General features: G+C 40.1%; 1 protein-coding gene across 5 annotated transcripts in view; it reads right to left on the bottom strand.

Annotated features, from left to right (window-relative positions):
• TTC7B (tetratricopeptide repeat domain 7B) overlaps positions 1-13271 on the bottom strand; it is a 256223-nt gene that overhangs the window by 67354 nt on the left and 175598 nt on the right. For all 5 annotated transcript variants that reach the window (XM_075926715.1, XM_075926716.1, XM_075926717.1 and 2 more), the window contains one exon: positions 8106-8246. In XM_075926715.1, coding sequence (XP_075782830.1) covers positions 8106-8246 — 141 coding nt within the window. The remainder of the gene's footprint in view (positions 1-8105; positions 8247-13271) is intronic.

The following is a 13271-nucleotide window of genomic DNA, read 5'->3' as shown; positions in this document are numbered from 1 at the left end:
TGCTAGGACTATAATAGAGTTTAAAGAGAAACTGGATAAATTCATGGAGGCTAGGTCCATAAAAGGCTATTACCAGGGGATAAAATGGTGTCCTTGGCCTCTGTTTGTCAGAGGCTGGAGAGGGATGGCAGGAGACAAATCGCTTGATCATTGTCTTCGGTCAACCCTCTCTGGGGCACCCGGTGCTGGCCACTGTCGGTAGACAGGATACTGGGCTAGATGGACCTTTGGTCTGACCCAGTACGGCTGTTCTTATGTTATGTTCTTATGTAACATTTTTACAAACGAAGCCTAAGCAATGCTAGTAAGAGCAGCAAACATCCCGTACAGTGTGACTGGTGGCAGGGAGAAACTGAGAGTGGAAGGAGTGGATGGTACACCTTATACCGTGCCATGCGGGCAGAGGGCGCCCTTCCAGAGGGCACCAGATCTACTTCCCTATGGATATGTTGATGGAAAAAGATTTGATACTGGTGCAGGTGGCAAGCATACGCATGCATGCACACACACAATGTGGAATGGATATGAGTAAGCACTTGAACTCACCTTACTCTACCAGCATTGTGCCCCACCTGTCAAAATATGGCACGGGACACCATCCCTTGCTGGCTGCTTCGGCCATCAACACCAATGTGGCACATGCAGGAGCAACAGGGAGGGAGAGGGCTGCTGTTGTGCCCCTCTGTGTCACCGCTGACAGGAGGGTGCCGGGAAAAGTCACCAGGGGTGACACTTAGCCACCGTGGCTACATTTGAGAAATGCTGATTAATGCTGTTAGTTTGAGTGAAAGTCACATACAATAGAAGATACTTGATGATTTCATGGAACATTGTTTCATGACTTTAAAAGTCCTAATACAAGATTGGAAGGAACCAGAAACATCTGATGGTGCATGTTCTAAGAATAGCTGTTAGTTTAGACTGAAAAATTCTAAGTGAAAGCAGTAATTATTATCAAGTAGCATGCAGAAATTAACCACCTACCTAAAAGTAATTTTTAGCTCTTGTCACTATTGAGGACTGAAAGATAACCAAGCAAAAGCTAAGAGCATATCTACACAGGCTTTCTGACTATACGTTGTGCGCATTCAAGAGCTGTACTGTATCCTCTGAATGCAGATGCTGCAGGCATGAACTAAAAGGTTCCTAGTTCACATTAAAGTGGTCATCTTCAAGCAAGACTATGCTAATGTGAACTAGGAGCCTTCTAGTTCATGCCTGCAGTATCCAACACAAAAGAAGTTACAGTGCAACTCTTCGGTGCACACTGCTATTCAGATCCCCATTGTGTGAACTGAAGAGCATTGTGGACAAGTTTAAAAGAACTGACAGTTCAGTTTCTGTTACTCACTGTCTGAAGGCAAGTCAAACCATGCTAGCAATGAGTCTTAAGCAAAAGGGACAAGCAAGTTTAGCTTTTGGAACAGTTTTCTTTTGAACTAACAGATACACGATTAATCTCCAAAATCTGGGACTCTGGTCTAGAAACATCTCTGGTCCAGCAGGACCACAGATGTTGCTAGATGAGAGAGCTCCTATACCTGGGAATGCAAACTAGCTGGGAGCCCTGGCAAGTGGGACTGGCGAGTCCCACCCTAGGGGCAGCAGCGGGGTGGCTGGTAAGTCCTGTCCATGGGGATTCCCAGTTGGAAGGGGAAGAAGTGGGGTTGCAGCAGCCAGGGAGCTCTATCCTTCAGTGGGCTGGAACCCAAGTCCAAACCCTACAGGCTGGAGCCCAGTGGCAGTGGGGTCAGAGGAGAGCCAGCCACAGAGAAGGGGAGCATCCTAGGAAGCTGGTGGCAGGGGACCTCCCCTGATCTGGCAAATTCCCTCATTCGGGATGGGTCAGGTCCTGAGGTGCCAGACAAGGGAGGTTCAATCTGTAATAAAACAAATGGGGGCAGGGCAGAACAGTTTTTCAATATATGGAGAAGCTTGACACTGCTGACTAGTAAGTTATCCTGCAACTAATAAACCATGAATAGAATTAAGAGAACCTAAAATAATCTAACATTCTACTTTGAGTATACACATTTTGTGATTCCTATATAATGTTTTCAATATATTAAGTTCCAGGAGAGATTGGAAATCTATATTTAAGAATGGATGTAAAGGATAAGCCCGTTGCTAGCTGCTGAACCAAATACTTTATTCAAGGCAAACCAATGATCTAATTATCCAAGTACCTCAATCCATTAAGAGCTAATTCAATCTGACATCTATAAATAAAGGAGTGAAAACATCATTAGACCCCAGAGGCAAGAGAAGAGAAGCTGTCTTAATTCAAATAAGATGGAAATAATTTGTAAGAGAAAAAAATTACTATGCTAAGATCAATGAAACAAGTTTAAACAAGCCATTCATAAAATGTTGACAAAAAAGTCATCTTACTTGGTAGCAGTTTCTCAAAGAAGAAATCATAACCTGCATTTTGAAGATTCATGAACTCAAAACAAAAGTAGCTTTAAAAAAAACAACAAATAGTCTGGTAGCACTTTAAAGACTAACAAAAGATGCAGATGGTATCATGAGCTCTGGACATCGAACACTCTGGTCATCTGAAGAAGTGGGCTTTGCCCACGAAAGCTCATGAAACCATACATGTGTTGTTAGTCTTTAAAGTGCTACCAGAGTGACTATTTGTTGTTTAAGTTTATCCTGTACAGACTACCTTGGCTACCCCCTGAAGCTTGAAAACAAAACAGCAGCTTTGTCTTGCAGGTTTTCCCTCTTGCCCTAACCTGGAGAGTGCCTACAAATTCTTGACTCCCTGTCCAAAATGGATGTTTCAAGTTTTGAGAAGATTGCTATCATATGGTCTCTATCGTTACTTATTAGTAATGTGAACCAATCCAATATGTTTTTGCTATTTACTTTTATTTTCTTGCTTCCTCTAATATATTTTATGGCTCTGCAATTAACATGGATAAATCCTATATTAATGAAACAGGAAATTATAAGGGAGTTCAGCCTCAAAAGAATAATAGTACAGTCAGCTAAAGATCAGTATTTTCTATTAGAAGACACTTTAAATAGTGTGTGAGTAGCAGCGATATCAGATAAAGAGTTCTTAAGTTAGAGAGTTTCCATCTCTGTAGTGTAACATTGAAAATCCATTCAAAGTTTGAGGTTGCTTGATAGCAGTGAAGATGTGAGGCTGTGGCAATAAGCAGACGAATCTGTGATAACTGCAAACTGAAGAAGGAGAGAAACTGAAAGACAGCTACCAACGTTTAGGGCTGCTATTTATTTATACTGAACACTAACTCACTCATGGTTCTACCACTGTTGAGAAATGTGGTATTTTCCAAATTCATGGCAATTAGAACAAAAATTCCATACTCTAAAGAGCTGTGTTTATCTTTATTGAAGTCAGTAAGAGGCTGAATTAATTATAAACCCTTTCACATATTTTACTGTGTTGTGCTTCTCTGATTTAACATAAGAACAGTCATACTGAATCAGATCAATTGTTTGTCTAGCTCAGGGAGGGCTGGGGGGGGCTGGATTTGGCCCCCAGCTTGCCTGAATCCGGCCCCTGAGGCTCAGGGCTCCCCTGCAGCACTGGTGAGTCTGCAGGGTTGAAGCATACAAAATCTATTAGTCTGAGCTCCCCTCAGGCTCTGGTGTTCAAGAAGAATGTGGAGAGTGTCTTTCTGCTTCTCAGTTAGAGACCACATCAGTGAGGGTTTGTTTGTTTTTTTGCTTCTCACTTGTGTGTGGCCCTCAACTGATTTTTCTGTGGGACAGCAGCCCCCAACCCCAAAAAGGCTCCCCAGCCCTGGTCTAGCTCAATGTCCTTTCTTTTGACAGTGGCCAATGATAGATGCTTCAGAGGGAATGAAAAGAACTTCCAATCACCAAGTTATCAACCTCATGTCATCCACTCCAAGCTTTTGACAACTGGAGGAAAAACTATATTTGTATACTACAAATTAATATAATTAAGATAGGTATTTTACTTCCACTAGGGTAAGATAGATAATGCAACACTACTGTACAATGATCATTAAAAAGTGTTACAAACCTCCTTGCCAAAAGAAAATGATACCCCAAGTTGATCTTTGCTTTTATTTAGTGAATGTGTGCCATAAATGAAGTTTAAAATAGGGTTTACAGCCTGTATTGTTACAGTTGACTAATATAAATAATTATTCTATGGTAATAAAGGTATCTTAAAGACAGCCACACTTTGGCCTTTAGCATGGTTCTCTGAGAAAACCTATTTTCTGATGGCCAATCTATCGGAAATGCTCCTTACTCAAGATACAGAACTAAATCTAATTGTTACTATTACTACATGTCACAGTTGGAAAGGAAACTTGAATGATTGTGAAAAATAATATATTTTTCACTGTGAAACATTACACAAAATACAAGTTAAGTGCTGAGTTAAGTAACTTTTATAAAAGAGATGAACTGGAAAGGGCTCAGAGGAGAGCAACTCTTTGCAAAAGCTTGTTCTCTCCACATTCTCCTTTCTTCTTCATCTATGCCTTAAGGGTGCTATTCCACTTCCACACAACTGGGGTGGCTCTGTCTTCTCCCTCTCTGTTCTTACAGGGTGCTTTGGCCTTCCTAGTCTCTCCTCTCTTTTCCCAATTCCTCTTTCTAATAGCTGCAGTCAGGAGGCCTGGAAATGGCTCACATGGAGATCTGATTGCTTTGGTATTTGCAGGAGGATAAGGGCTATAGAGGAATTAACCCTTCTAGGCCACTGAAGAGAGAGTGGCCAGATGCAGCACCACTTGCTTCCTCATTACTGTCCATGAATGAGAGTGAGCAAGGGCTTACCGCAGCAGAGGGAATGTGGTTTGCATTCACACATTGCAGATAAGCCACTGGTTCTCATTAGGTATTGAAGACTGAAGGAATAATGGACTTAAGCTTCAACAAGTAAAATTAAGGATGAATAATCAGAAAGAATAAACTGAATCGAACAATACAACAACCTGCAAATAGAGGCTATGAAAACTGTCAGCACTGGAGATATTCAAGGCTAACAGACACTCACCTGTTTAGTATCAATTACGAGGATTTAAACCAGTGAGGTGATGATGCAAAGAAAGTAATTAGACTATCCCTACAGGCACATTCCAATTCTATATTTTTATGTGTCTAGAAGAAGTCACCTCTATCTGAACTGTCAGAATTAGTAAGAATTCCAAAGCACATCAATCAAATGAAGTACCATATGAATCGCTAGTACATCTTTTGCTCTCTTTTGCTTTTTTCTGAAATAATTAATAGTTGACAGCATTACCTAATTACTACTGCACAATAAAATGGTCAAAGCAAGACAAGACTAGTTAAGGATGCTAAGATGTGGTCAGGCTGGTGCTCTGTTCTTTTTGATCTTCAGCAGAACTTTGTCAATGAGTGGAATGGGCAGGAATCCATCGAAAAGATGCTCCTTCCCTAAGAGAAGGAACATGCCCACGAGTGTTTCTGGACTGTGATTCTGAAAGAAGCAGAATTGCAGGTATTTCTTATTGTATTTGGTTGCAAACAGGACTTTCTGGTGAGTCCCCTATCTCCAGAGAGCATCCATCATGACATCTGAGTGAATGGACCTCTCATGATAAGAGAAGGATCTGCAGAGATGATCTTCCAACGCATTTTGAGCCCCTGTCCCTGTGAATTCTATTCTTTGGGCAGGAACATGAACTGATGTCTGTATGTTAAACAAGCCCAATCTCTGAAAGTTGACAATATTAGTTGGATGTGCCTCTTAACCTGGACTTTTGATTGACTTCTGACCAGACAGTTGTTAAGGTAGGGCTGTACTCTGTTTTCTCAGGAAGGCTGCAACTATCACCATGCACTTTGTGAAGACGGGCTGGGGGGGAAGGTGAGGGAAGGGTTGCTGACAGGTCAAATAGCAGTACTGTGAACTGATAGTGAACATGACCCATAACAAACTGGAGGAATTTCTCTGGTCTTGGAAGATTGAAATGTTAAAGTATGCATCTTTCAAGTAAAGGGCAGCATGCCAGTCCTTTGGATCCAAGGAGAGGATAATGGAGACCAAGGAAACCATGCAAAACTTCAGTTTCTTCATGAACTTGTTGAGGTTTTGCAGGTTCAGGATAGGTCTGAAACTGCCTTTGGCCATGAGGATTTGGAAATGAGGATTCGGCTCAGGAGTCATGTGACACCAGCAAGGAATTTTTCCTTGATGTCAGAGAGGCTGGGCTTCAGTGCCTGTCCCTCATAGAAGATGGTGCACTCCGTACACAGGCAGAGATTCTTGGAGCTGAGTCAGGTGACCTGGCTCTGAGGGATCAAGAGCTGCCTCCATCAGGAGGAACATAAGTATTTGGTCTCTTTCTTTTTGGATCCTGGGCTTGAAGCCTCTACAAATTCTGCAATGATCATGAAGTTGGGATTGGCCCATACACTTTAGACAAGCCAAGTGAGGATCACAGATCAACATAAGCTTCTGGCAGGTTTTGCATGGTTTAAACTCTGGAAAGAGAGGAATTTCCTGGTGCCAGACAGGAGAGAACCCAGATGAACAGGGTCCAACTCTATTCTAGCAACTAGTAACTACTTCAAACACGAATACTAACATTTTTATAACTATTTACAGTGAAATATATATGAAATCCACTCAGGAGAGTACTGGAGAGCAAGAAATAGTGACCAACTAAGGCAGAAAAATGGAACTGAGGGGGGACAGGTCCCTATAAATTATGCATGACTCTAGGGGACATCAGAAGCAACCTGACAGATACCACTGAGGGAGAAGTATTCTGATGATTGTGCGCACAGTGCACACATACCTACATGCTAATGGACATGAGCAAGCACCCAAAGAACTTCTTTTCAAACTGCGTATTTTTCGAAGAATGATTAGAACACTCTTTCCATATAAACCATTATGCAAAGCACTATAATCTTCCACTTCCATCAGTGAAACCCTCTGACTTTCAATTTGGTGTGAAGCTTCAGGCTGCTTCTGGGCACAAATTCCATTCTAGATCATGCACCAGTTAGGAAAATGCTATCACACATCCCAAGAATCGAGACAAAAAATGGACGCCAAAAGTCCACTATCGCTTTTACACTGGATGGGTGGTCACAAAAGCAAAACGACACTTGTTTATGCTAGTGGTATTTTACAGTGCTATTTTTTTCTTTCAGCTGCAGTTACCCTTTTTAAAATACAGTTCAGTAGTTTAGTATCATAAAAAGTTCATAATCAACTGGTCAGCACCAGCAAACAGTTCAGCCCAGAGGCCTAGGTGAGGTTTTGGGCCCAGTCCATCGCTTGCTTTGCCATAGGACACCACTTACCTCTCTTTGAACGGAGTATAAACAAATGTCAAACTTTGTTACTTTACTAAAATACTAAATACTGTGTTTACAGCACTATTTTGAACAGGTGCCTTTCAGAGCTAGCCTACATTGATCAGGGTGTTTCAGCAGCAACTTTAATAAATACTGTCCTGACTCCCGTTGTAATAGAAACACTTGGCTACATTAGAAGTATCAGAATTTTTGCACACAGAAAACAGCAGAAAGCTATGCAACCTCTTCCTATTTTAAAATAAAAGCCATCTCCCCTTTTTTCTACAAACCCAATTAATATTTGGAAGATCAGCTGTAATTATCATGCCTCTTTAGCCACAACAGGAAGAATTCTCATTAAAACTACATTTGTATGGTTAAAACCAGCAAATTATGACATGCATTATTTTTATTAATAGGACTCCCAGATTATTAAACATTCTTATGGTGATCTGAAGTTTAGTTTAAAAGTTCCACAAAACATATCCTTTATTTTCAAAGATAAATTTGCCAAATGAGAAATTTTAGAAATCCATGATTTAATAAGAGTCTAAGCTGTAGTTAGAAAATGCATCAACACTGTGACGAGGACATTAAATGAAAAACTAAATGCCATTCTTATTGACCAGTGGTTTATAAATTAAATATACAACGTTCTTTCTTGAAATGAAACAAAATGTCACTTTTTATAAGCTCCAATTTCAGTTGACAAATGATAAGACTCTGACTCGCTGAATGAAATGAATACAGGTTCCTGCTGCTTCGTAGGTTAGTGAATTGGGGAAAAAAAAGTTGTTTTTGTTTTCCAGTACCTGCATGAAGCCAGATTTGAGCCAGAGTCATCCAAGGATGCAGAGGACCTTGCTTAGGAGCACTGCTCTGCAAAGAAGAAGCAACCTCAGACAGTGCCTGTTCCACTCTGGAGGCTGCTATTGACGTTGCATGGACTGAACCTGTAGAAGTATTAAAAAAAATTACATCAGTGTGGAGAGAAGGGAGGGGAAGGAAGAAAGACAAAAATGTTCACAAATGCGGGGCTAAACACTACATCTTAACCCTTTCCATAACACAGGCTTCACCAAAAAAGCTAACTTAGGTTTTAACTTCTGGATGTTTGCTGTCAGTCTTTTTCTGATGTAAAATGCACAAATGTGAGTGAATATACACTAAAATCACATTATGATACTGAAAGCAGTGTTTGATGCTAATTTGAATAGCCACTATGAACATTGAAGATTTAACTCAGAATTTCCTTTATGAATATAAATAATACAAAGAAGGTTTGTGATGGCACTATACACTGTAACCTTTAAGTTGCTGCATGCACTTTGATGTTAGTAATTGCAATGTCTTTTCATAGAGTGCAATTAGATGACTATTTAAAGGCTAATAATAGATTGTAAAAAAGAAAGACAGAACTAAAATATATAGGCTGAGCACAATGTGCCCCTGAATGAATACACTATTAATTTGAATGGGATGCAAACTTTAGCTAAATCAACAAAGTTGAAGTAAAATGTTTAGTAGCCAAAGAATTCATTATAGGAAGAATATCTTGAAAATGCTGAATGGAATGGATTAGTCTCTCAAAATAAAGTTTTTCTGAGGGATATTAAAATCCAGTCTGAAATAGTTTCCCTTCCCCATGACATAAAATACGCTTTCTACTAATTCAGTATGCCTGGTAACCTCATACTAAGCTTGTAGATTAAATATTTAACTGTCAATAATGTTTATCACAGATGTTTTCCTATGCAGCTCATAAACATTTTAAGTGATATATCTCACTGTAATCTTAACAGGCGTAACATTTTTCCACTATGCAAATAAATATTTTGGTTCCTTCTAAAATTTGTTCCATTTATGAAATATATTATTAGATTTCACATCCATAGTATCTACTTCTAATACAAAAATAATGGAAAGTAAAAAGTCTACTACAGTAATCCTGTAAGTGGATAAATTCACATACAGTGTAAGGATAACCTGATGGTAAAACTTATCTGAGCAGAAGATAGTTCGATAACATCATTAACAACTATACCCAAGTTATAACAGCTTACTTAAGAAGATAAGAATGGCCATGATGGGTCAGACCAATAATTCATCTAGCCCAATATCCTGTCTTCCAACAGAAGCCAATGCCAGATTCTTCAAAGGGAATGAAAAGAACAGGCAATTTACTGAGTGATTCACTCCTGTTGTCCAGTCCCAGCTTCTGCTAGTCTGACATTTAGGACACCCAAATCTTGGGGTTGCTTTGGTTGAACATCTTGACTTACAGCTATGAATGGACCTATCTTCCACTATCTTGTCAAATTCTTTTTTTGAATCCAGTTATAGTTTTGGTCTTCACAACATCCCATGACAAAAAGTTCCATGGGTTGACTGCACTCTGTGAAGAAGTACTTGCTTACATTTATTTTAAACCTGTTTTCTATTAATTTCATTGGGTGATCCTTGGTTCTTTCATTACGTAAAGGAATAAATATTTCCTTATTCACCTTCTCCACAGTATTCACAATTTTATAGACCTCTATCATATTCCCTCTTAGTTGTCTCTTTTGTAAACTGAGTAGTCCCAGTTTAATCTGTCCTTGTATGGAAGCTATTCTATACCCTTAATATTTTGTTTGCATTTCTCTGTGTGTTTTTCAGTGCTAATGAATCGTTTTTGAAATGGGATGACCAGAACTGCACACAGTTTTTAAAGTATGCAAGCACTTTGGATTCATATAGTGACATTTTGATATTTCCAGTGTTATTATTTATCCCTTTTTGCCAATGGTTTCTAACATTGTTAAATTTTTTTGAACTGCTGCTAACACACTAACTACAGCCAGTCCCCGAGTTGTAAACGGTCGACTTACAACCGTTCACAGTTATGACCAAAGCTGTCGTAAATGGCGGACCCCAAGTTACAAACGCGATCTGTGCTTACGAACAGCACGGTTGCATGTAACTCTATTGGGTCCGACTTACAAACGAACCGAATTACGACCAATTTCTTGGTCCGTAACCGGTTCGTAAGTCAGGAAGAGGCTGTAGATGTTTTTAGAGGACTTCAAGAATTCCTTTTTGAGCAATAATAGATTATTCAGAACCCACCAATCTGTAGTTTTATTTGGGATCATGTTTTCTGGTGTGCAGTATTTTGCATTGCAGGGCGTCCCCGGCTATACATCCAAGATACTTTTAAAAAAAAACCATGGACGTATAGTGAAAGGATGTAAAGTGGGGAATTTTTTCCCCATGGCTGACCTCTGTTTGCGCGAATTGGTGGTTTTTTTTTTGCGTGACAGAATAGTGGGGAATGGGAGGACTTAAAATGGAACAGTTCCCATAAGTGTCAACACAGACCCATAGTCTCCTATAGACAACCACCTAACCTCAAGATGATTCTTACCAACAACCACAGGACATACCACACTAATACCAACCCTGGTACTTTCCCTTGCAACAAACCCAGTTGCCAGCTTTGTCCACATATTCACTCTGCTGATACCATTATTGGGCCTAACCAAGTGAGTTATAAGATCAAGAATACATATTCCTGCGCATCCAGAAATATAATTTATGCTATCATGTGCCGAAAGTGTCCGTCTGCTATGTACATTGGGCAAACGTCTCAGACACTTCGCCAAAGGATCAACGCCCACAAAACAGATATTAGACAGGATCACAAGAAAAAACAGTTTCTTGCCATTTCAACCAGAAAGGACACTATCTCAACGACCTAATTACCTGCATCCTACTCCAGAAGACTTTCAAATCTGCACTTGAAAGGGAATCCTCTGAACTGTCATTCATGCTAAAATTCGACACTCTTCAAGGGGGGCTCAACAAAGACACCAACTACCTTACCCATTACAAAGATAGCTTCCCCAATTATCAACTCTAATATCATTAACTCACAGACATTTACCTTCCTCCCCCCCCCCCCCGCATTCCCCTTCTGTTCTGAAATGTGATTTGTCCTTTTCATATGTGTTCACTTTTTTTTAATTGTATCCTTTGGTATATATGGTTGTGACTATTTTCTTCCACTATTTGATCTGAGGAAGTGAGTCTGGCCCACGAAAGCTCATCATCTAATAAACCATTTTGTTAGTCTTTAAAGTACTACATAGTCCTGTAATAAGTGTCAACGACACTAGTAGGAAACCGATGTATACCGGGGCAACTTAGCGTGCGGATACCCTATACTTTGCAGTTAACAAGCCTGAATTTCATTTGCTATTTTGTTGCCCAGTCACCCAGTTGTCAGAGATACCTTTTAAACTGCTCATAGTAAGCTTTGAATTTGCATATCTTAATTTAGTATCATCCACAAACTTTGCCATCTTAGGGTACGTCTACACTGCAGCGTATTTCCGGAATAATGGCCGTTATTTTGGAAAAACAATACTTGCACCCTTACTGCAACTGCGTTATTTCGACAAAAAGTTGAAATAACAGAAGGCTTTCTTGGAAAAAGGCGTGTTTGGATGAGGAAGAGGGAGTTCTGTCAAAAAAAGAGGCCTCCAGGAAATAACACAAGTGTCCTGCTGGCCACTCTGTCCACACTCATCACAACTCTACCCCCTACTCCGGGGCCCTCAGCACCACTGCTGGATTGGAGAGAAGAGGGAAGTCCCATTGCTGCTACCCTGCTTGGGAGCACCACTGAGGCTATGTCTAGACTGCAGGCTTCTTTCGAAAGATGCTCTTTCGAAAGCATCTTTCGAAAGAGCATCTTTCGAAAGATCGCGTCTAGACTGCAGGCGGATCTTTCGAAAGAAAAATCCGCTCTTTCGAAAGAGAGCACCCAGCGAGTCTGGATGCTCTCTTTCGAAGACGGCCTCTTTACATTGAAGAACGCCTTCCTTCGAAAGAGGAACTTTCGAAGGAAGGCGTTCTTCCTCGTGAAACGAGGTTTACTGCCATCGAAAGAAAAGCCGCGTTCTTTCGAAATAATTTCGAAAGAACACGGCTTGAGTCTGGACGCAGGGGAAGTTTTTTCGGGAAAAGGCTACTTTTCCCGAAAAAACCCCTGAGTCTGGACACGGCCTGAGTCTGGGGAGGATTGGCAGGAGGCCTGCATGGTCCGCCATCCCATCCAGCCCCAGACTGGGCCTGGGCAATGCTGGATAAGCTTTTAAATTTATGAATATATTCAACAGTCCAGGTGTCATTACTGATCCTGCTTTTTACCTCTTTTCAATGTGAAACTGACCTTTGTTTCCTATCTTTTAATCTATTAGGGCACGTCTACACTAGGGAGTTATTTCAAAATAAGTTATTTTCAAATAATTCCCAAAATAATAATTTTGAAAAAGAGCTATTCCTCTTCACAAGCAGTTATTTCAAAATAATAAGCCCTTTATTTTGAAATAATGGGCTTGATATTGTGGATGCTCATCTTGTTATTTCAAAATAGGGGGAATTATTTCAAAATAACTCCCTAGTGTGGACATTCCTGACTGATTAATGGGAGGACCTTCCCTCCGATCCTATGACTAATTACTTTGCTTAAGAATCTTCGGAGTGGGACCTTGTCACAGGCTTTTGGAAAGACCACATGTTCTCTCTCTCTCTATATATATATATAGGATCATCTTTGTCTGAATTTTGTGGACACTCTTAGAGAATTTGAAAGCATTAGTGAGACATGATTTCCATTCCTCTATATATCATGTTCATCTATGAGTCTGATAATGCTGTTCTTTACTACAGATTCAACCAGTTTGACTGGTACCAAAGTTAGATGTGTTGGCCTTTAATTGCCGGGAGCATCTTGCAAGTTTTGATACAGTGTTTGCAGTTTTAATATTTATCACTTAACAGCGTATTTGTTAGTAACATTTCAGTATTCAGTTCCATAAATAAAATATGCAAATGTTTCATTCATCCTTTTTCCATTGTCCTTGGAACTCTAACCTCACAATACCTCATGCTTCTCTGGTATCACCACAATTAATTAGCATTTGGGTCATCTG

This window comes from Pelodiscus sinensis, chromosome 4 (genome assembly GCF_049634645.1).
Source record: "Pelodiscus sinensis isolate JC-2024 chromosome 4, ASM4963464v1, whole genome shotgun sequence".
Lineage (NCBI taxonomy): Eukaryota > Metazoa > Chordata > Testudines > Trionychidae > Pelodiscus > Pelodiscus sinensis.
The sequence above is the reverse complement of the archived record's forward strand: the minus strand, read 5'-3'. Positions and strand labels throughout refer to the sequence as shown.